We start from the raw sequence: 25,329 nt of genomic DNA on the forward strand, positions 1-25,329 counted from the left end.
GTACTTTCCCGCTTTTAAGTAGATAATATTCAAAGACTCGCAAAACAAATCATGATTTTTCAAAAATAGCAGATCTACAAGCTCGCAGCGCGGCACTCGGTGCCGCGCTGCGAGCTTGTATATCTGCTATTTTTCAATAGTTAAAGCAGTCAATGATCCTAAGCCTACAATTTTGAGGTACTTTCCAGTTTTCAGTACTTTTACTTCGACTCCACTACAACTCAACGATCTCAAGAGGCAGATATTGTACTATTTATTTACTCCACTACAATTATCTGAAAACGTAGTAACAAGTTACTTTGTAGATTATCATTACAAAACATTTCGTCCATTTGAAAAAAGCAGATCTACATCTACAGCTCACAATGCGTCGCACTGTGACGCGTTGTGAGCTTGAAGATCTGCTATTTTCAAAAGACTAATCCATTTTATACATTTGAAAACATTCTGCATAATGAGTACTTTCTACTTTTGGTACTTTAAGTACATTTTGATGTAAATACCTTTGTACTTTTACTCAAATCAATTTTGAATTCAGGACTTTTACTTGTAACAGAGTATTTAAAACAGTACTTTGAGTATTTCTTTCCACCACTGTTCACAAGTCTAGATGCGGCTGCAGGTATGCTCCTGCAACCACAACTTATACTCAGATAAGAAACCCACCAAGGTGGAAAAAGTGGCGCTCCAAAATCTAATTGCAAGACACATATAACTCAGGAGATCATTTCCTTTATCCTTCCAGAGGCTATGGTGTCCCGGTGTGTAGCCTTGCCAGAGCAAGCTGACACTTGAACTTGACTTGCTCTGATGAAGGCTACACAAGTTAGACGTTGGTCGGTTGGACCGGACGTTTCTCGAGATACTACAGACGCACAGACACAGATTATTATTATAATCATTATTATCATATTGCCATCGGACGCCACTGCCAATAAAAAGCCCCATAAATGGAACAGATACAAATGAGACAGGAAGACGCGGCTCATCCCAGAATAATTCTTACGCCAAGCCTCTGATTCCCTTCCTTCCTGCATCAGACTCCAGAATATATTTCACTGCCCACCCACAATAGTTCTGTGACATTAAGACTGCGGGGCAGTTTTGCAAGTTCCATCACGCTTCATGCCGGAACCCCAATGAATTCTAAAGCGGATCATATTTGGCCCAACCTTCTCCCCGAATGGCCTTTTGGGTATTTCACCCTCGCTGACCACCTCCAATCTCTGGCCAGGCACGGCGGCCGGCTAAATCGAGAACAAAAAGCCACTCAGGTTTTTATTTGACACGCTCCCTCCTATAAGTCTGGCCGGGGAGACATCCGTGTCTGAATGTTAAAAAGGGGAGCGAGAAAAAAAAAGGTCTGACCGAGGGAGGGATTTCGGGCCTGAGATCTTGATCCCGACTGTAGCTAAACACCAGACAGAGGGGACTTTTCGCAGGTCGCTTAAATCATCCTGACAGTGAAGGGAAGAGCCTTTTTTGAGGCATCTTCTGTGACAGGAAACAGACACACAGATATTGTCTGATTCCCACAGACACGCGTCAAGAACAGACAGGATGGAAAGCCGAACAATGGTTCTGTTCTATCTGGGAAGAGGGAGGGGGAGAGAGAATATAGCAGGTCTACAAGCTCACACAATGCATAGCAGGGGCTTTTAGATTGACTCACGGGGGACGATCAAGGACAGAGAGTGAAGGTTGATAGAGACAGGCGGAGAGGGATGAAGTGTTCACTGTAGGCAGCAAAACATAGAGAGAATGACACGAGAGGGTGAAAGGATGAAGGGAGAGGACAGGAGGGGAGAGGAGAGGAGAGGAGAGGAGAGGAGAGGAGAGGAGAGGAGAGGAGAGGAGAGGAGAGGAGAGGAGAGAGAGAGGAGGTTAGTGGTCGACCACTTCCGCTGGTTTCTGGTGTGTGTGTGTGTGTGTGTGTGTGTGTGTGTGTGTGTGTGTGTGTGTGTGTGTGTGTGTGTGTGTGCGTGCGTGCGTGCGTGCGTGTGTGTGTGCGTCCATCTGTGCTAGCCACAGCAGAGTGGAGTGATGTGTTGGCAGGGGACAGGAGGCAGCTGGCTGTACTGAACTGGGGTGGGACTCGCTTGTTCTTGCCAAAGTACAGATGGGAAGTGTGCGCATGCACGGACGCGCGTGCGCGGGGGTGCGCGTGTCCTCGTGCGCGTATGAGAGCATGCTCTCATTGCGTGTGAATGAGTGCATGCTGGCACTAAATATGTGCTGTTTGTGTGCGCTAGAGAAAATGTGTGTGTGTCCGTGCAAGGCGTGCATGTGTGGCTACGTGGGCGTTTGTGTGTGTGTGTGAGAGAGAGAGAGAGAGAGAGAGACAGACAGAGAAAGATGGTCCCGTGTGGATTTGAGTTGGAGGTTTTAGGCTTTCTGTACCAGTGTCTGGCTAGCAGTTTACCTCACAATGTCCTTCCCTGAGTGCCTGAGTTGTTGAGAGCATGTGAGAGTGTGTGTATCTGTTTTTGCACGTGTGTGTGTGTGTGTGTGTGTGTGTGTGTGTGTGTGTGTGTGTGTGTGTGTGTGTGTGTGTGTCTTTGCCACAATATGTGTGGTATTGTTGCCCATGTGTGTGTGTGTACAAGTGTGCTACACAGCATGCATGCTATTGCACGTGTGTGTGCATGTGTGTGTGTGTGTGTGTGTGTGTGTGTGTGTGTGTGTGTGTGTGTGTGTGTGTGTGTGTGTGTGTGTGTGAGAGAGAGAGAGTGTGCATGTTCATGTGTTAGTGCTTTTTAGGTCACTGGTTCCCAAATGTTTCGCTCGTGAGTCGTGACCCAAAAGAGACATTTACTAGCCAGGACCCAAACTAGTGAAAATAGCTCACAACACTTGTAGATCGCCTATTTTCATGACTTCTTATTAAACACAGTTTTTTAATTCATGGAATTTGGTTGCTTTTTGACATTCTTTTGACAAATCATTTAATTCATGAAACAAATTGCATTTCAGGGGATTAATTCCTCATTTATTTATTTTAAATCTAATAATAAATACAAAACTAAATGTATTAAAACAAAAAAATGAAGGGATATTTACTTGCGAGTCGCGACCCACAAACGGGTCGGGACCCAACGTTTGGGAAGCAGTGTTCTAGGTCAGTGGTTCTCAACCTTTTCAGGCCGCGACCCCCAAAATAATCATTTTTAACTGGGGACCCCCACCCTGACGAGCACTGAGAGTTGCAAAGACATTTTGTATAACACGGTTCTTTTGTGAAAATAGCAGATCTATCCACGAGTTTCCACCGCCCCATAGTGCATTGCGCAGACGTCTGTACCGAGCTTCCGGCGCCGATTTACAAGCTCACAACGGGTTGCATCTGCTACGCGACGTGAGCTTGTATGTCTGCTGTTAAACCCGGAAGTTTGGTCCCGATAGTCTCCAGTAAACTCCCGCGGAAACTTGTGGATAGACCAGCTATTTTCACAATTTCTGCCTCTAATATTTGACCATTTGGCCAATGTTTAATTGTCATTTTATAGGTATTAAAACGTCCTTAAATTGTCACTTCAGAAATGTGCAGATAGCCTCTATACACTTAAACTTTAGTTTACTGTTGAGTGAGAAAACAATGTTGCACATTAAGCTAATCAATCTGGGGAACCCCGAAAATAATTCGGGGACCCCCCCCGACCCACAGGTTGAGAACCAGAGTTCTAGGTCAGCTGGAGTGTGTCGGGGGAAGAGGAAGAAGCAGTGTTCCATGGAGGTCCAACAGGGAGAAGCTGCACCTCTCATCAGGGGCGTCACAAGGGGTAGGAAAGTGGGACTGAGTTACCAGGGCCCAAGGTGGAGGGGCCCTAGTAACTTTAGCTATTGAAAAATAGCAGATATACAAGCTCACAGCGCGGCACCGAGTGCCGCGCTGCGAGCTTGTAGATCTGCTATTTTTGAAAAGTCGTGAAAATGTGCGCAAATCTTTGAATATATGTATTTTTTAAGTGAACATTTGTAACTCAAATTTTGCTTCTGGGGGGGGGGGGGGGGGGGGTCCCTGGAACTAAATATTTTGAGATGGGGGGGTCCTTCACATGAAAAAGTTTGAGCATCACTGACATGGAAACATAGGTTTCTTGGCACACATTTTCACGAATTTTCAAAAATAGCAGATCTACAAGCTCGCAGCGCGGCACTCGGTGCCGCGCTGTGAGCTTGTATATCTGCTATTTTTCAATAGTTAAAGCGCAGGGGCCCCGCAGTGAATCCTTGTATCCTTGGGCCCAGAATTTGGTGCGACACCCCTGGCTGCGCCTCTCATTCCCAGCTCTGACAGTACCTTCCTGCTGGAGGAAATTGGACTGGATGGATGCTGCATTGGGCCCACCATGCGGAAACCACCAGAGCACAACAGGTCCAACTCAGCGGGCGCGCGCAGCCACGCACGCACGCACTGCACTACACGCACGGGAAAACCACCGGCTCGGAGCACGCAGACAAGTAATGAGTTTGGAAAAGCAGATAGGATGTGTTTCAAGTTATTTGAACTTAACCCAGTGGTTCTCAAAAGTGGTTCTCAAAGTGGAAAAGGTACTTTTCACTTAACTGGAGCTCACTTAGTCTGTTCTTGAGAGACTACTATGTCAGTGGTTCTCAAACCTTTTCATGTGAAGGACCCCCAAAATTATATTTATTTGGCCCCGGACCCCCCATCTCAAAATATCTAGTTCCAGGGACCACCCAGAAGCAAAATTTGAGTTACAAACGTTCGCTTTGAAAATACATAATATTCAAAGATTTGCACACATTTTCACGACTTTTTCAAAAATAGCAGATCTACAAGCTCGCAGCGTGGCACTCGGTGCCGCGCTGTGAGCTTGTATATCTGCTATTTTTCACTGGTTAAAGCATTCAATAATTTCTAGGCCTAAATGGGTTAAATAGCAAACCACCGGCTCGGAGCACGCAGACAAGTAATGAGTTTGGAAAAGCAGATAGGATGTGTTTCAAGTTATTTGAACTAACCCAGTGGTTCTCAAAGTGGATTCCTGGGACTCTCTATGTTCCTTTAGGGGGTTCTAAATTGACCCGTATACAAGTCTGTAACTTTGACAGTTTACAAATGGAACCAAACGGGTCCATTTGGTTCCATTTGTACACTGTCAAAAGTTAAGGGGAGACCTTCACATTTCAAAGTTTGAGAAGCACTGTTCTGACCCGTTAAAACCGGGAAAGCATTAGTGGTCATTTTAGATTTTAGCAAACGCGTTGGCTATTCAAAAACAGCAGATGTACAAGCTTGTGAGCTTGTACATCTGCAATCGTCCAAGTGTGAGCAGTACTGATTTAGAAGGCATTTGTGGAATTGGCCTCAGGTCTTAATCCATTCAGAACGGGTACACATTATTGTGTGCCATTATTTTATGCTTTAACTATTGAAAAATAGCAAATATACAGGGTCCTACTAATTGCACCACAATACCCAAAAGTACACAAAAGTACACAAAAGAACACAAAACTACCCAAAAGTATACCCCAAAGTACCCAAAAGTATACCCAAAAGTACACAAAACTACCCAAAAGTACACAAAACTACCCCAAACTACCCAAAAGTACACAAAAGTATACCCAAAAGTACACAAAAGTACACAAAACTACCCCAAAGTACACAAAACTACCCCAAACTACCCAAAAGTGTACCCAAAAGTACCCAAAAGTACACAAAACTACCCCAAAGTACACAAAACTACCCCAAACTACCCAAAAGTATACCCAACAGTACACAAATGTACACAAAACTACCGCAAACTACACAAAAGTACACAAAAGTAGGCAGGGACCAGCACCCAGGGGTCCCTGGTGGCCGCCCCACCACCGGGGCCCACCACGGACCCCCACGGACCCCCACGGACCTCAGCAGCGCTGGAAAAAGCAAATGAAAAAATAAGCGAATCTAGCATGCTGCTCCACTCCACATGCCGTGGCTTGGCCGGGAAGGGGTCCGCGGACCCCCACTCCTCAGGGGGGTCCCCGGGGGTCCCTCGCCGCCGACCCTCCACCGGGGCCCCACAGAGCCCCTCGTGGACCCCCACTGCGGTCCCCCAGCAACTAGACTGTCCGGAAGGGTCTCTGGACCCGAAAGTACACAAAAGTACACAAAACTACCCAAAAGTTTACCCAAAAGTACACAAAAGTACCCAAAAGTACACAAAACTACCCCAAACTACCCAAAAGTACCCAAAAGTATACACAAAAGTACCCAAAAGTACACAAAACTATCCCAAACTACCCAAAAGTGTACCCAAAAGTACCCAAAAGTACACAAAACTACCCCAAACTACACAAAAGTACACAAAAGTAGGCAGGGATCAGCACCCAGGGGGTCCCTGGTGGCCGCCCCACCACGGGGGACCCCCACGAACCCCCACGGACCTCAGCAGCGCTTGAAAAAGCAAATGAAAAAATAAGCGAATCTAGCAGATCTACAAGCTACGTGCTGCTCCATTCCACATGCCGTGGCTTGGATGGGGAGGAGTCCGCGGACCCCCACTCCTCAGGGGGGGTCCCCAGGGGGTCCCTCACCGCCGTCCCTCCACCGGGGCCCCACGGAGCCCCTCGTGGACCCCCACTGCGGTCCCCCAGCAACTAGACCGTCTGGAAGGGTCTCTGGACCCAAAAGTACCCAAAAGTACACAAAACTACCCAAAAGTATACCCAAAACTACCCAAAAGTACCCAAAAGTATACACAAAAGTACACAAAACTACCCCAAAGTACACAAAATTACCCCAAACTACCCAAAAGTGTACCCAAAAGTACCCAAAAGTACACAAAACTACACAAAAGTACACAAAAGTAGGCAGGGACCAGCACCCAGGGGGTCCCTGGTGGCCGCCCCACCACGGGGGACCCCCACGGACCCCCAAGGACCCCCACGGACCTCAGCAGCGCTGGAAAAAGCAAATGAAAAAATAAGTGAATCTAGCAGATCTACAAGCTACGTGCTGCTCCACTCCACATGCCGTGGCTTGGCCGGGAAGGGGTCCGCGGACCCCCACTCCTCAGGAAGGGATCAAATTCAGGTTTGTGTGTCTTAGACAGTACATGTGTTTATTATAGATATCTGGCATATGGTTGAAGCATTCCATTTCATTGTGATTATGATATGATTGTGCCATGCTTTCAACAGGTCTGAGCTACAAGAAAATATGATCAAATTCAGGTGTGTGTGTCTTAGTATGTGTTTATTATAGATATCTGGCATATTTCATACTTTTGCTTTGCATTTCTAAGTGTGTTTCAAAGTATGCTGTTTTGCATATCATAATCACAATGAAATGGAATGCTAGATTCGCTTATTTTTTCATTTGCTTTTTCCAGCGCTGCTGAGGTCCGTGGGGGTCCTTGGGGGTCCGTGGGGGTCCGTGGTGGGCCCCGGTGGTGGGGCGGCCACCAGGGACCCCCTGGGTGCTGATCCCTGCCTACTTTTGTGTACTTTTGTGTAGTTTGGGGTAGTTTTGTGTACTTTTGTGTATACTTTTGGGTAGTTTGGGGTAGTTTTGTGTACTTTGGGGTAGTTTTGTGTACTTTTGGGTATTTCTGGGTATACTTTTGGGTACTTTTGGGTAGTTTGGGGTAGTTTTGTGTACTTTTGGGTACTTTTGTGTACCTTTGTGTATACTTTTGGGTAGTTTTGTGTGCTTTTGTGTACTTTGGGGTCCAGAGACCCTTCCGGACAGTCTAGTTGCTGGGGGACCGCAGTGGGGGTCCACGAGGGGCCCCGGTGGAGGGTCGGCGGCAAGGGACCCCCTGGGGACCCCCCCTGAGGAGTGGGGGTCCGCGGACCCCTTCCCGGCCAAGCCACGGCATGTGGAGTGGAGCAGCACGTAGCTTGTAGATCTGCTAGATTCGCTTATTTTTTCATTTGCTTTTTCCAGCGCTGCTGAGGTCCGTGGGGGTCCGTGGGGGTCCCCCGTGGTGGTGCGGCCACCAGGGACCCCCTGGGTGCTGATCCCTGCCTACTTTTGTGTACTTTTGTGTAGTTTGGGGTAGTTTTGTGTACTTTTGGGTACACTTTTGGGTAGTTTGGGGTAGTTTTGTGTACTTTGGGGTAGTTTTGTGTACTTTTGGGTACTTTTGTGTATACTTTTGGGTACTTTTGGGTAGTTTGGGGTAGTTTGGGGTAGTTTTGGGTATACTTTTGGGTAGTTTTGTGTACTTTTGTGTACTTTTGGGTCCAGAGACCCTTCCAGACGGTCTAGTTGCTGGGGGACCGCCGTGGGGGTCCGTGGGGGTCCCCCGTGGTGGGGCGGCCACCAGGGACCCCCTGGGTGCTGATCCCTGCCTACTTTTGTGTACTTTTGTGTAGTTTGGGGTAGTTTTGTGTACTTTTGTGTACTTTTGGGTACACTTTTGGGTAGTTTGGGGTAGTTTTGTGTACTTTGGGGTAGTTTTGTGTACTTTTGGGTACTTTTGTGTATACTTTTGGGTACTTTTGGGTAGTTTTGTGTACTTTTGGGTACTTTTGTGTACTTTTGGGTAAACTTTTGGGTAGTTTTGTGTACTTTTGGGTCCAGACAGAGACCCTTCCGGACAGTCTAGTTGCTGGGGGACCGCAGTGGGGGTCCACGAGGGGCTCTGTGGGGCCCCGGTGGAGGGTCGGCGGCGAGGGACCCCCGGGGACCCCCCCTGAGGAGTGGGGGTCCGCGGACCCCTTCCCGGCCAAGCCACGGCATGTGGAGTGGAGCAGCATGTAGCTTGTAGATCTGCTAGATTCGCTTATTTTTTCATTTGCTTTTTCCAGCGCTGCTGAGGTCCGTGGGGATCCGTGGGGGTCCGTGGTGGGCCCCGGTGGTGGGGCGGCCACCAGGGACCCCCTGGGTGCTGGTCCCTGCCTACTTTTGTGTAGTTTGCGGTAGTTTTGTGTACATTTGTGTACTGTTGGGTATACTTTTGGGTAGTTTGGGGTAGTTTTGTGTAATTTGGGGTAGTTTTGTGTACTTTTGTGTACTTTTGGGTACACTTTTGGGTAGTTTGGGGTAGTTTTGTGTACTTTGGGGTAGTTTTGTGTACTTTTGTGTACTTTTGGGTATACTTTTGTGTACTTTTGGGTAGTTTGGGGTAGTTTTGTGTACTTTTGGGTAGTTTTGTGTACTTTTGGGTATACTTTTGGGTACTTTGGGGTATACTTTTGGGTAGTTTTGTGTTCTTTTGTGTACTTTTGTGTACTTTTGGGTATTGTGGTGCAATTAGTAGGACCCGATATACAAGCTCACAGCGCGGCACCGAGTGCCGTGCTGCGAGCTTGTAGATCTGCTATTTTTGAAAAATCGTGAAAACTATTCTATAAGTGTCTTTTGAATCCTTCTAAGGTTTTTTGAAATGTCAGCAATCTGGCCAGCCATCGTCAAAGAAAAGATCCTTTTCACTTAACTGGAGCTCAGTTAGTCTGTTCTTGAGAGACTACTGTGTCAGTGGTTCTCAAACCTTTTCATGTGAAGGACCCCCAAACTGATATTTATTTGGCCACGGACCCCCATCTCAAAATATTTAGTTCCAGGGACCCCCCAGAAGCAAAATTTGTGTAACAAACGTTCGCTTTGAAAATACATATATTCAAAGACTTGCTCACATTTTCATGACTTTTTCAAAAATAGCAGATCTACAAGCTCGAGCTTGTATATCTGCTATTTTTCACTGGTTAAAGCATTCAATAATTCTAGGCCTAATTAATGAAGGGTTAGGGTCACGGTTAGGGTCACACCAGGCCAGGCCGCCCACAGAGGCCGCCCGCAGAGCAATGGTTCTGGTGAGGCTTCAAACCAAATGGATAATATATGTGAGCTCATAAAAGAGAGCTGTCTGCAGCAGACATGGATGCGCTCTAACGTTCCCGTCGTAAAAGAAAAAGCTAAAACCCTCTCTTCATCTCTCTTTTTAGTATACAGTAAAATGCTCTGTCTTAATTTAACCCCGAGTGTACAGATGTAACCGAAAGGACCCGTAAGTGTCCGACGTCTCCGACTCTGTTGCTTTCAGAGTGTGCGCGTGGCGCGTGCTGTGCGGCACGCGCACACGTCAACACGGATTGCCCGTTCCCGCGTGAGTGTGGTCAGAAGCTCTTGGGCTCCAGTGCCTCCTCTAACCCCAGGCAGGGGTGTCGCACCAAATTCTGGGCCCTGGGTACAAGGATTCACTGCGTTATTTTGTGCTTTAACTATTGAAAAATAGCAGATATACAAGCTCACAGCGCGGCACTGAGTGCCATGCTGCGAGCTTGTAGATCTGCTAATTTTTAATAAATCTTGAAAAAGTCTTTGAGGGTATTTTGAAAAACCTATGTCAGTGGTGCTCAAGTTTTTCATGTGAAGGACCCCCAAAATGATATGCATTTGGCCACGGACCCCCATCTCAAAATATTTAGTTCCTGGGACCCCCCAGAAGCAAAATTTGAGTTACAAAATGTTTGCTTAAAAGAATACATATATTCAAAGATTCGCAAACATTTTCACGACTTTTCAAAAAGAGCAGATATACAAGCTCGTATATCTGCTATTTTTCAATAACTAAAGTATAAAATAATCAAGGCCCCTCCACCTTGGGCCCTAGTAACTCAGTCCCACTCCCCCCCCCCCCCCCTTGTGACGCCCCTGACCCCAGGCTCTGCAGAGGGACACGCTGGGGGAATGTTTAAAACATGGCAGAGGCGCGCACGGGGCCGCGGCAGCACACCTTGGAATTGAACGAAAATAAATGGGCTCATCAATCAAGCCTCCGCTGACATCGCCGCCTCCTCCATCCTTTTCTTTTTTTGTTTTTTTCGCAGAGTTGGGGGGAAATTACTGTCCAAAAAACAGAGAGAGGGGAAAAGCGGAGGACCATCAAAGTCCTATCAGCCAGTCTCGGGACGGGCCACGCCATAATTCATATTCACTCGTACTTACTGAGGGGAAAAATCTAGCAGTCCAACGGTAGTCGTGTACATCAATTTTATTGCCGCAATGTCAAGCCGGCGGCGGCAGCGAAACTCTGTACAGGATGTATAGATTGCACCTTCTTTGGGCCAAGTACAAATGGTGGATACGGCTGCTTCATAACTAAACAGTAATTACTGTGCATCTATCATTGTTAAATAGCATGGATTTAAATAGCATAGATTTAATGGAGATTCGTTGTGGAGCTATGAATCATTAGGGACGCCATGACTTCCATATGTTTTCATGTGTTTTGTGTTTTCTAAGTGGCCCATGCAGTAACTAGGCACAACGGAGTGACTATAAAACACGTTCTGCAGTGGAGTTATCCATGGCAGATTGCCCAGCAAACTCAGGGCAAAATGAGCTATCAATCAGTTGCCATGACAACCTACTGAACTGGTATGAAGCTGGATGGAATGTTTGGAGGATTTACTGTAGTAAATAAGCGACCTTTTTTCACTTTTTTCGGGTCTTCGCTTTGCCCGGCAGTTCTGCTCTGCCTTGGTGCCAGGATTAGGGCTGTCACAATTATTACATAATCGTCTAATCGTGATTTTTTTTGACATAATCGTGATTATTTTTCATAATCGTCATAATCGTTTCCATGTTGAAAAATGATCATATATTTAAAAAAAGGTCAGAAATTGTGGAAATAGCAGATCTACAAGCTCACAACGCGTTGTGACGCGTTGTGAGCTTGTAGTTCGGCTATTTCCACTATCAAAGTTATTTTTTAAGTAGTAAGTTGTCAAATATGTCAGTAATGTCTTTGTATATTTAGGTTATGTGTAATATCTACCATGTACAACTTCAAAGCCTAAAAGCCAAACAGAAATGTAATTATCAACGACAAAAACACAATTAAATCGTTAATCGCCAATTATTTGAGTGACAATTAATCGTCATGTAAAATGTCATATCGTGACAGCCCTAGCCAGGATGAAACTCATTGTGTCCCCTACAGCAAGGGTCTTCAACGGGGGGTCCGGGACCCCTTGGGGGTCCTTAGAGTTACAACAGGGGGTCCTCCAAATCTTTGTGTGATAGAAACTTTTTTTCTCCTTTTTTATATGCATGCACTTGAACCTAGTGTCCATATTCTGAGAACTTAGAATAGCAGATCTACAAGCTCACATGAGCTTGTAGATCGGCTATTTTCGGCAAAGAGGTTTGGTTTAGAGGGGAAAAAGAGCAGACCAAGTATAGCGTGAAAGGTCAAGTTTGTAAATTAATGAAGAAGTGTTTAAATATCTGAAAACACATATTGAAATGAATCCAAAATACACTGAAGATTGTGTGCTGTCAAACAATGAAACTATATGGAATCGATGAACAGGTTGTGGGGGTCCCTGCTTCATCTCTCTCTCAACCAAGGGGTCCTTGGCCTGAAAATGTTGAAGAACCCTGACCTAGCTACAGTATATATAGTAATACAGTCAAGCCCTTACCAGGGACCCATTTATACATTTATGGAAGGATGATTGTTATTGTTTGAACTTTATAATTTTGTGGAACATAATGCGATATAGTTGTTAAAAAAGTTACATAGTGATTCTTTAAATGGTATACATGTGCATGTGTGCCTTTTAATACTGTCCCTTTTATTGGTGCATGATTGCATAACTCTCATAGTTATTATAGCATTGCATCTTTGGGATTATTATTACAGTCACGTTATTTCCTTTCCAATAAAGAGGCAGTAGATTGGCCTGAATTAATTCCAACTGTATGGTAGCTTAATGAATTCCCATGTAATTGTATGAGGAGCTGAGCAGAAGCGATAATGGAGGTAAAGTCTAGTTTTCTTTCATCTGTTGTGTTTTATTGTGGCTAGCTTAATGAAATATGCTCACAAAAACCTGCATGCACGTCGTCCACACGCACGCACGCACGCACGCGCACACACACACACACACACACACACACACACACACACACACACACACACACACACACACACACACACACACACACACACACACACACACACACACACACACACACACACACACACAATATATATACATCACATAGACTTCCATTCATTTTTGGAGCTGTGTGGAACACAAGCTTCCCTATACGTGGCCGTGTGTGTAGGTATGTATGTTTGTGGGTGGGTCTGTCTGTATGTAGCCTCAAGCCTGTGGTGTAGTACCTTTTATGACCACACATGTTAAGGGAGGGGTGCTGTTTTCAACTGCAATACACACACACACACACACACACACACACACACACACACACACACACACACACACACACACACACACACACACACACACACACACACACACACACACAGCTCCACTTCGAACAGAGGTTCGATTTTTATGCAAGTCCTGTGGCCTTACCCTAACCTCTATCCCTAAACCTAACCGTTGTGGGGACCTACTATTTTGTCCCCACACTGTCAGAGGTCCCCTGCAGGTGACTGTGTGAACATGCCTTTAGTTCCCATAAGTATAGCTGGACACGTGCAACTTACCCACACAGCCCTGGCCATCGTGGGCCTCCTGGTACCCCTGGTCACACAGGCAGCGGAAGGACCCCACTCTGTTCTCACAGAAGCCGTGAGGTCCACAGATGTTCTCGTTGAGCCCACACTCATCCATGTCTGCAGATCACAATGAGGAAGGAAGGTGGTCAGTCAATGTGCCGCACGCCCATTCTGCATGTCCTCGTTGTCGGGTGGAAACCTTGTTATGTCCAAAACCGTTCGTTTTGCATTTATCATTTTAAAAATGATTTAAGCTAGTGAAAACAGCCGATCTACAAGCACACAACGCCTCGCGCTGCGAGGCGTTGTGTGCTTGTAGATCTGCTGTTTTCACTACCTTTGTGCGACGGCCTTGTATGATGAAGCAGGGTTTTACTTTGCGAAAGAACATACACATTTGAAACTTGGAGATACGAGGTTTCCACCCGACAACGACGATATCCTCGTTGTCGGGTGGAAAACTTGTATGTCCAAAACCTTCCATTTTTTTGTTATTGTAAAAACGATTTTTAAATTGTGAAAATATTGACCTACAAGCACACAACGCCTCGCAGCGCGAGGTCTTGTATGCTTGTAGATCACCTTTTCACTAGTTTTGTGCGACAGTCTTGTATGATGAAGCAGGGCTCAAGAAACCAACACTTACACCATCCAAGTATGAAGGAACACCTTAAAGTCAATGCATTGGTTTCTCTGGCATTTCTTAATTTTTTTTCTTTCACTCAGTTTCAGCCCATACATTGAATTCAGAGACGTCACCAAACCTATCAGTATAGGTGGAGAGTAGGGATGGGACGATACGCGATATTATCGTGATAATCGTGATAAAAAAACACTCACGATAATCGGATTGTGGAGATTTAATTCATCGTGATATCGTCCTCCGTCATGCACTGGGACCAATTCACCTTTTACCCAGGATAATGGATTTTGATTATCGTGATAACATCGTAAATCGTGATTTCTTTTGTCACAATAATCGTGATATGATATGATATTTTTATATGGTCCCATCCCTAGTGGAGAGCTCTGACAGCTTGGCTAAGCAGACCAGTGCAAGCACACAAAACCAGCAGCAGGTCAACAGCAGGTTTCCAACCAAAAGCTGCTTCAGCCGAAAGACGTCCTTGTACCACAGCCAGACGCTCATCTACAGAGAACCACACGAAAACAAAGCCAGACAACACGCTAAACAAATCACAAGCGAACGAACGGTAAGCCGAAACACTCTGTACTCTAAACAAGCCTTTTTGACCCCAATCAAGCGGAGACATGACAGATGGGAAGCTGCCACGCAACAGATGCGAGCCGCAAGATAAGTGGCGTCCTGGGACGGGAGAGGTAGACATCACCGAGGCAGACAGAGCAGACAGTGGAAAATGCGAAGGATGACTGTAAAAACCTTCGCCGTTTTCACTTTCATTTCTGAGAAAGCCACGGCTCCGTAATGCTGCATGATACTGCGAGTGAGCAGAGATGACACGTAAAAGGAAAGCTCTTTGAAGCGAGGGAAGGAAGAAAAGGAAAACATACAGTACACAGTAAAATCCTGAGTGTTCATGGACCTCATGAACTGTGGCCTTTCCTATTGTGGGTGGGCGAACATTCGGCATAAATAGCAGATCCATAACACGTCATTTTGAGATGTGTTGTGAGCTTGTAGGTCAGCTACTTTCAGCGCATTTACTGTACTTCCAGCAGAGGAGGGAAAAGTAATGGGCCTAGCCTAGTATAGACCCCTGGGTGACTCCAGTCAACTAAGTACACACAGTGCATTTTAAGTGGTTAAAAAATTTGGTTCTTGTTCAAATCTTACCAATGACATCTGAATGATGTCATCGGTACACACAGTCCTAGTAACACACATCCTATAGACAGAAATCCCACTGTCCCTTAGAGCAGTGGTTCTCAACCTGTGGGGCGGGAACCCTGGGGGGTCCCCAAATTATTTTGGGGGGTCCCCAGATGATTAACTTAATGTGCAACAATGTTTTCTCACTCAACAGTAAACAAACCAACACAAAGTCTAAGTGTATAGAGGGTATCTGCACTTTTCTAAAGTAGGACCGATTAATACCTCTAAAATGACAAATTATACATTGGCCAAATTGTCAAATATTAGAGGCAGAAATTTTGAAAATAGCCGATGCTCACAACGTCTCGCAACGTGAGGCGTTGTGAGCATGTAGATCTGCTATTTTCACAATAGAACCGTGTTATACAAAATGTAATGCCTCAACTCTTAGTGCTCGTCAGGGTGGGAGGTCCCCAGTTAAAATATGATTATTTTGGGGGTCGTGGCCTGAAATGGTTGAGAACCACTGCCTTAGAGAGCATTCATCAGAACACAAACAGTATGTTGATACTGGTGGAGGGAAAAAAATAGCAAATGTCCTTTTGTTTCTTCTTTTTTTCACGATTTTGTAACCCATTATTCACCCAGTGCCAATTGTCTAAGATGTAATCCTGGGCGCTACTCTCCCTCTCCCAATCTGGGCAGAGCCCTGAACTGAGCTCATGCTTCCTTCAATGCATGAGGAGTGAGCAGAACACTTCTTAGCACCTGACAGGGGGGAGCTTCCCCGGCAGGACGTAGCGAGTGGAAGGAATACGTTATTCCAACCAGTTCTTTTCCCCTCCATCAGGCTGACCAGGGCGGGGGAGGCACTATAGAGACCAGGATTACTGCATGATTGTGTGAGGATACTGTACCTACCCAAATGTTCCTTTTAATAAGACTCAGGATTTTGCAGTGTAGACACACTTGCCACTCAAGCTTGCCAAAGCAGGCTGAATATGGTGAGAATAAGGGATTAATAAGAGGTTGCTCCGTGTGAAACCTGACGTTGTGCACTGCATCATACTGGACTGACAACACCTGCAGCCATAAGTACTCTCTGGCATCTAACTGATCTCTCTGACCTCTACTGACTAGCATTCTGTTTGAGCTGTTAGACCAGTGCTTCATAAAACTTTTTTAGCTAAAGACGAAAAAGAGAGATAAATTAGACCTTTGCATCAGCCGTTTTCACTACTTCTTAAACATGCGCTTTCTAATTTAGGGAATTTCTTTGATCATTTACGATTAATTCTTTTTTTTAATGTTTGAATTAGTTTTTGTGGAAATCTTTAGAAAATTGAATGGCGAAAATTTGAAAACAAAAAATAAAGGGATATTGACTTGCGACCCACGGAAAATGGATCCGCGACGCACACATGGGTCCCACTGTTTGGGGAAACTGTGTGTTAGGCAACCCTGTGAGACACAGTGGGTGGGTGTGAAACAGAGGCGTCAATTGGGTATGGCACGGTATGGCAGCCGCCATACCTTGGCTACGGGGAAAACAATATATATATACTTCTTAAAATAAATTCATCATGCCTGTTGCTAAGGTATGGCAACATGACTGGTGTCTTGCAGACACCAGTCATGTTGCCATACCTTAGCTTTGTAGTAGAAATATTTATAGACTGTCAAATGTGTATCCTACTTACAGTATATTCAACTTTGTAGAATTTAGTTTAAAGCAAATCTCACACTAATATAGATTTGCCTGCAGCTGTCAAACCAACAGCTGACATCCTCCTGTGACTTCTACCTCTCTGTGTCAGCATAATCTGTACTGTGTGTAACTATTTCTTTTTTTTTTTTGTTATCAATTATTTTTATTTTCCATAACATGAAATTAGAGACATACATATGAATAGAACAAGAAAAAGTAAAACATTAATCAAAAGAAAAATGCAATTAACAGACAAACACAAACAATAGCAAAACAAGAAAAGGAAAAGAAAACCCACCCACCCCCTTTCCCCGGACCAACACGGAATGTACAATAGTGCATGCCTGTGCTAGGCTGTTACCACTATATAGTGATTTCTTGAATCATAGCCTTAAGCTTATCTGCAATGTCCGACCACATATTAATGTTTTCTTCTTTTGCTCCGTGTCTGTGTGTAACTATTTCTATGTTGCTTTATCTTTAGAACATAACCTTATAAGACCATGTTACCATGTTAGAATAGCATCTCTGTCAGAATGAACTATAAGAGCTGTATGATAATGGTGCAGGGGAGGGTTGTGCCCGGAGGGGCTGACAGGACAGGCCAGGAGGCCTGCTCCTCTGATGCTGTGAATGCTGTATATTTTGAATACATCTTTGTCAATTCTTCAAATCCTTCATCCTTGTGAAACATTAATTAATTTCTATAACAGCTTTTGCTGAACTGACACCCAGGGACGTGCTGGGCCCCTGATTCAGCCCGGGAAAAAGAGTTGGAGAGGCCCTCATTGCGCGCTATAGAGAGAGATCTCTCTCTATAGCGCTGCTGCAACGCAAAGATTTGGGACAAAGTGACAAGCCAGTGGGCCAATTACATGAGTTATATTTCGTCGTTGTCGGGTGGAAACCTTGTATGTCCAAAACCGTTTGTTTTGTATTTATCATTTTAAAAATGATTTAAACTAGTGAAAACAGCCGATCTACAAGCACACAACGCCTCGCGGTGCGAGGCGTTGTGTGCTTGTAGATCTGCTGTTTTCACTACTTTTGTGCAAACAGTTTATTTTTTTCCTAATGGCCGGGCTGGACCGGCCGGGAATGAACCGGCCGTTCGGGAGTCGTCCCGATTTTCCCAATGGCCAGCACGTCCCTGCTGACACCACTGGTTTGAAAAGAGGAAGAAGCTTGGTGGCTGCATGGCGATGGCTGTCCCAAGTGCTGGAGACTCACCCTCACAGTTTCCCCCAGGGCCACCACGGCTGTGGCCTGGGGGGCAGTTCACCATGCACGTGTAGGAGCCCACATGGTTGACACACTGCCAGGCACCACAGATACCCTGGCCCAGCTCCGCACACTCATCAATATCTGAGACGGGATCATACCAGTCAACACATCATCTAAGCCAGTGGTTCTCACGTTTTTTCCATGTCTAGGACCCCCAAATTGATATTTAATTATTTGGCCGCGGACCCCCCATCAGAAAAGGTTTAGGACTCCCCCCAGAAGTGAATTATTTCAAATATTTTCAAAAAAAGCAGATGTACAAGCTTGCAGCGTGGCACAAAGTGGGAGCTTGAAGATCTGCTATTTTTGAATAGCCAACATATAAATTTTGATAAGTGGTTAAAAATTATTTCCCCACCGACCCCACCTTGAGAACCAGCGATCTAAGCACAACACAAAGATTGCTAATACTCTTCAGAACATTGCATGTTTTTTTAAGACAACCAGTGTTGCATTGCTCATTGCACGCAGTACCACGGCGTCCGCACAAAGACTTTTCAGGAGCACGCGCATGCACATGCATCGATAAAAAACAACTCTTAAATTCACGGCCGAGTGTCGCACACGATAAGTGAATTAACATAGGAATGAGCTTGGATGTCTATCAATGGTCCTTGTAGTGTAGCTGCTAAGCGACGTGCGAGTGACGTCATTAAAACAGCGTACCACCAAAGACAAAATCACCAATGCAACACTGAGCACGACTTAGATATTTTGCCCCGCAATCGGCAGTATAATATAACTCTCCACAAATCTGTGTGTATTTGTGGTGAGCTGTGCGCTGGCTGTAGTAGACGGAGTTACCCAGGCATGTGTTATTGTCTGGCTGCAGGCGGTGGCCTCGGTCACAGTGGCATCTGTATGAGCCCCGGGTGTTCACGCAGGACCCACCCACACACCTGCTGCCACCCAGGCACTCATCAACGTCTGGAGGAGAAACACACAATAAAAAGAGGAGGAAAGACAAGCACGTCTACACCTCGAGTTGGGGCAGGCCGGTGCTAAGCGGAAAATATAACAATGATAATAAAATAGAATGACATGAATGCAAAAGGAGAACGCTCACACACTGTGTGGGCTGCAGTTTTTCTTTTTCTTTTTTATTGCACCCGAGTGCTGCTTCTGTGACGTTTCGGGCTCTCGCCCCCCCTCCTCAGAGGAGAAACACACACATATTCATAAAGAGTTCACACACGCACACACACACACACACACGCACACACACACACACACACACACACACACAAACACACATACGAGCGTGCACGTGCACAGAAGCGGAAGTCACACACTTGTCTTGTCTTAGTAATTGGACGGTAGCACAGACACCCCTCAATCCACAGTGGAAAGGGTTTCACATATGCCTTAATATGAATGTTATCGCACAAATATTTTATTTTCCACCCGACTTCATTCTCATCTTCTTTGGGTTCATTCTGCAAGGGAACATGCAGGAATATCTAAGGAGTAATGACTACTTTTAGACCAGAGGACTTGAACCTTCTTTACTTCCATACAGGTTGGCACAGCCACCATTCTAAAGAGAAAGAACAGAGTACTGAAAACAGCTCTGATGTCATCTGGGTTTCGGTCAAGCTAAGAGCCTATCAATTTTAATAAAGTAAAATATGTAGTCCAAACACACACGCTCATATCCTCGTAAAATTCATTTTCTTTCAGCTTTTATATATCGATCTTTTGATCAGGTGGATTTTCATCTTACAAAAAAGAAAGATATTTGGGAGCATTTGAGCAAGTGTGCAGATTTAATCTCTACTTCAGTGCTTTTGCCCAGTCCAGCAGGCTGAGAAATATATCTTTTCTTTTTTCTGTGGATGTGAGCGATCAAATAATCTCAGCTAAAGCTATCAATTCTGGCCATTGCTGTGACAAATGGCCAGAGTTTATGCAAAGGACCATCTTGGAAAATGGAAATGAACTGAATGACTTTGCAAGTATTTGCAATAGTAGGCTACTGTAAATGGCTTACTGGCTTAAGAAACATTTACTGTACATTTTTAACAAACGCTGACAAAGGTCTATTTTGTGAAACAAGATACATTTGTGTACATGAAAACATTTTGAATGTGGTGACAATAGGTATGAAACACTAAGTCCTTATTGTCACTTTACAGTCATCTGGGGACCCCATCAAAAAGACAATGATGTGGGGACCCCTCTGGAGAGGATGAGAACCACTCTAGCAGAGCTCTTCTCTGTCATTCAACAGGGTGGTGGTGGTTTTTCTGGAACCCACACACTGTTCTAAGTGTCTTTGTTGAATAACTTGAAAACCTTTAAATCTGGCGTTGCTAATTTGGGCATGTCACTATAGGTGAACATTTCCCATATTACATGTATACACTTTTGAAATGTTTAGAAATTATTTCTAATTTTATCCTGAGACTGTAACAATGAACACTTACAAGTACATATTTACACTATCAAGAGTTACATTACCACCAACTAATGACTAAAAACTTAACCACAAGCAGGCTTGGATCCTGTTCTGTCCAGTTGAAAGCAACTCCTATCGTCAGAACAAGCTTCTCATCAGGCCAGGTCTCATTTTGGACTCAAGTTAATTAGAATCACATTCCTTCCTCAACCCCAATGATTCCACCTGCTTAAACCATCTGGCCTCTTAATTCATGATAATGGTCAGGTTTATAGACTTGTATAACATACAGGACACACACAGACACAGATGTGCCTGCAGCTGCACACACGCATGCATGCACGCACGCACGCACACACACACAACACTCCGAAGCATGCTGCACACACACACACACACACACACACACACACACACACACACACACACACACACACACACACACACACACACACACACACACACACACACACACACACACACACAAGATGTGCCAGCACGCACGCACCCACCCACCCACCCATAAAGCGCAACACACTCATCGTCACCATTTGTGTCCTTCATTTCCTCCCAGTCAGATTAGGGAAATGACACGAAAGGTGAAAATTGATTGTAGCAGATTAAAAAGACGCTTGGTTCCATGACAAACAGATATTATGCATAAACAGATTACAGCATGTGCACAGACATTAAATACACACACACACACACACACACACACACACACACACACACACACACACACACACACACACACACACACACACCTCAAAGACTTATGCCTGTCGCCCCCCCCGCCCCCCCAGCCCTCCATAAATCATGGGCAGGAGAGCAATGCAGCAAATATCCCTTGTCGTCTAGACAGCGAGCTCAAAAGCTTCCTTCTGTTTCTTTTTCTCCGTTTTTCTTTTTTTTTCTAGGGCAGGAAAGGGCATTAAAAACAGCTCTGGCATACGGACAGCAGCTCCCGCCATGGAGAGCTTCTGGTGGAAAAAATAGTAGCAGCACATGTGAAAGATATCAAAAGGCCGGCCGTGGCTTCCACCAGGAGTAACACTCCATTGACAGAGAAAGAGGGATTTTCAGAATTCTTAACAAAATAGTCACGAAAAAAAAGAGAGAGAGAAAAAAAAAGCAGATCTAGAAGATCACAAGGAGAGAGAGAGAGGAAAGGATGAACGTAGTGATGGAATGAGAGAGTCAGGGAGCGGGATGGCAGAGAGAGGGCGAGCGAGGGATAGAGGGAGGGAGGTAGAGAGAGAGAGAGAGAGAGAGAGAGAGAGAGAGAGAGAGAGAGAGGGCGTAAGGCAGAGTTCCCCAATTTGTTTTCCCCAAGGGCCGAATCATGTCTAGGGTACCAAGCCGAGAGCCACAACATTGCAGGGGGCGACGGTGGCAGTTCAGATATCGTCGTTGTCGGGTGAAAATCTTGTATATCCAAAACCGTTTGTTTTGCATTTGTCATGTTAAAAATGATTTAAACTAGTGAAAACTTGTCGATCTGCTGTTTTCACTACTTTTGTGCGACAGCCTTGTATGATTTCCACCCGACAACGACGATGTACTAGTGTTGTTGCTGCTCTTATACCACCATTATTACTGGGGTTGGTGTGGGCCAGACAGTAGCCCCCCGCGGGCCGCAAATGGCCCGCGGGCCGCCTATTGGGGAACCCTGGCGTAAGGTATGAAAGGACGCAAATGAGTATAGGGGCAGAATGAGAGAGATAGAGGGAGGAAGAGAGAGATGGAGGGAGGGAGGTAGAGAGAGAGACAGCGGAGAGAAGGAGTAGGGAAGAGGAAGGGAGGTACAGAGAGAAAAGTGGATGGAGGTACAGAAGCATGGGCACTGGACCAACATCTCAGTAACATCGTATGAATGTCCTGCCAATGTCCAGAGAAAACCAGGGCTTATGGGTCAACCAGGCACATGCCCACATAGACATCAAAGGGGACTTGAGCCCCTGCCCTTTTATCCGTCTATAAAAAGTGCCCTCTCCAGAAGACCATGAATGCAGTTTTTACTATGGTGAAAGAAATGCAAATGCCGTCTTTCCATGCCATACACGAAGGCATACATTCAAGAGAATTGCCTCGTCCAAACTCTCCTGAACTTGAATGAAGCGTCTTATGTTTCTCTGTGTAGAAAGCGCAGTGCGTCGCAGTGCGTCGCAGCGCGTCGCAGCCATAGAGTTATAATAAGAATAGAGAGGACACAGATATCCCCGCCCGTCCACTTGCATTGAGTTGCTCACCCAGCGCATGAAGCGTTTTCACCCCTCCTTCCGGGGAGTAAAACCGTGACGTAGTGGGTCTACTGTGACGCATTTTTCGTCATAATTTGTGTTCATGGACGCGCTTCATGAACGAGCACTTCCGGTATGAACGCGCGTCAATACAAAGAAGCCTAGACGCGCGTTCATGTGAGTAGACCCAACTGCAGTACCTCAAAACGGCCAACATGTCCATTTGGTTTCAGGGCGCCCCCAGGGTTCTGGGGGCTTGGTCGCAGCGCGTCGCAGCACGTCGAAGTTCTGCTATTTTCAATATTTTCACCAAAATACATTTCAGCCCCTGCCTCACTAACTTTCTCTGCACGTCCCTGCAGTCAACGCCTGCTCACAGAGTGCCATTACTCTGCTTAGAGAGTTTTGTGGACATGACTTACCATCACAGGTCTTGGTGTTGGTGTTGGGGGCGAAGCCTCTCTCACACACACACTCGTAGGAGCCCTCCGTGTTGAGACACTCTCCATTGGGACACAGCTCCGGATCGTCCAGACACTCATCAATGTCTGGGGAGAGAGAGAGAGAGAGAGAGAGAGAGAGAGAGAGAGAGAGAGAGGTTGATTGGTTGATAGGTTGATTGAGTGATTGGCATTGACTTTATTTAACAATGCATATTATATCCAACAACATACTGATATATATATACTGACATAGGTATTTGCCGTACCATGGATGTAAAAAAAAGCTCATAAAAAAAAAAGCTCCTTTGAATTGAATTGAATGGATGTGCTATTGTTGTTTGTTTTGCAGTGTATGTTTAGCTAATAAGAGGTGTAATTTTATTCTGCCTCTTGGCCAGTTCCCACTTGAAGGAAAAGAAAATAAATTACACCCAGTGTAAAGTGAATGGTGCCTTTTATTCGTTCATTTCATTAAACGTCCCGCAAAGCTTGGCCAATGCGAGATGGGGCGGGACGGACATGCATACATACATACAGACAAAGCCAGATATAGGAGCGGTTTGCAACCGCTCAAACAGAGACTTTGTCCCTGTGATTTTACTGGTTAAATAAAGGTACAAAAAGAAAAAAACTAATCTGTAAGTGTGGATGTTCACAGGTGTGTTAATTGAGTGCAGATGAGGCTCTCACCCAGACAGCTGGTCCCGTTGATCTGCTGGTATCCCTGTGGACAGTGACACTGATAGGAGCCCACGTTGTTCACACACCGCCCCACAGCATCACACGGCCTGGCCACCTCCAAACACTCATCCACATCTGGAAAACACACGCACGCACGGGGGGGAAAATAAAAGTTACTTTTAAATATATATCCATGAATGTCTCTTTGTCTATCTGTTCTGGTTATTGTTAAATTACAGTAAAATAACTACAAATGCAAAATTTAACAAAAAGGACACTTTAACAAGGTATTATAATTATATTATTCACACTTGTATTCTCCCCATCTTGACAGAATGGTATATTCCCAGGTTCCACAGGTCAGCTGCACAGGTGCAATGCATTATTGTTAATTGTGGCACATTTACTAACATGCCAAGTTTAGCTGCCATATCCAGCCCAAGAAACCGTAGAAACCTGGGTAAAACACTGACAAAACTCGTTTTTTTCAGACATTGTGAAAATAGCAGATCTACATGCTCACAACGCCTCGCGCTGCGATGCGATCTGCTATTTTCACAATAGAACCGTGTTATATAAAATGTTATGCCTCTTTTCCATGAGCACTCCCATCTTTGCCATACCCTAGCTTTTGTAGAACTGATGCCACTGCACGCACACAGTACAAACCTGAAAGATGCGACCAAGAACGACGGCCATATCACAGACACGCGGTAAAATCCTCAGTGATGTTTAAACTCTGAGGTGGTAATAATGGACCCTTAATGGGTCACCTTTTACATGCTCAGAGTTATGATTTAACGGTGTACATCTACAGTACAACATTCCTATGACACGGGTCACATTTGTACATAAAAGCAAGGTAAAAAAAGACATGCTTACAAATAACAGAGACAAACGTGCACTCTTTTAACCCATTAAGACCTGAGGTCGATTCTGCAAATGCCTTCTTACTCGGTAGTTCTCAGACTTTCAAGATCTTTCAAAAATGAACAAAGAATAGCAGATGTACAAGCTCGCAGGGCGACATGACGTGACGCGCTGTGAGCTTGTACATCATCAGCTATCAGCGTGCACGCGCGCTCACACACACACAGACACACACACACACCAAGCCAACCATTTCTGTGTGGCCGGAGGCGACGCGTATGGCTGTTCTGGTGTTGGACCCGCAGGTTAAATTTAGTTTGTTGATTATAGCAGATGTCTTCCGTCAGGTTTTAGTGGCAGCCATAAAAAACTGAAATACATCGCAGTGCATGTTTCCCCCCTTCATGTGCATCAAGAAACAAACCTTGACATCTGGAGGAGAGGATGGAAGGATGTTATGTGCAGATAATTAAT

General features: G+C 45.2%; 1 protein-coding gene across 2 annotated transcripts in view; it reads right to left on the reverse strand.

The window, feature by feature from the left end:
• The window catches only part of ltbp1 (latent transforming growth factor beta binding protein 1), a 193,250-nt gene that overhangs the window by 28,486 nt on the left and 139,435 nt on the right, over window positions 1-25,329 (reverse strand). For both annotated transcript variants that reach the window (XM_080741091.1, XM_080741090.1), the window contains exons 22-24: window positions 23,995-24,120; window positions 23,284-23,409; window positions 13,422-13,550 (exon numbers count right to left, since the gene is read on the reverse strand). In XM_080741091.1, coding sequence (XP_080597217.1) covers window positions 13,422-13,550; window positions 23,284-23,409; window positions 23,995-24,120 — 381 coding nt within the window. The remainder of the gene's footprint in view (window positions 1-13,421; window positions 13,551-23,283; window positions 23,410-23,994; window positions 24,121-25,329) is intronic.

This window comes from Nannobrachium achirus, assembly GCF_963921795.1.
Source record: "Nannobrachium achirus genome assembly, chromosome: 13".
Lineage (NCBI taxonomy): Eukaryota > Metazoa > Chordata > Actinopteri > Myctophiformes > Myctophidae > Nannobrachium > Nannobrachium achirus.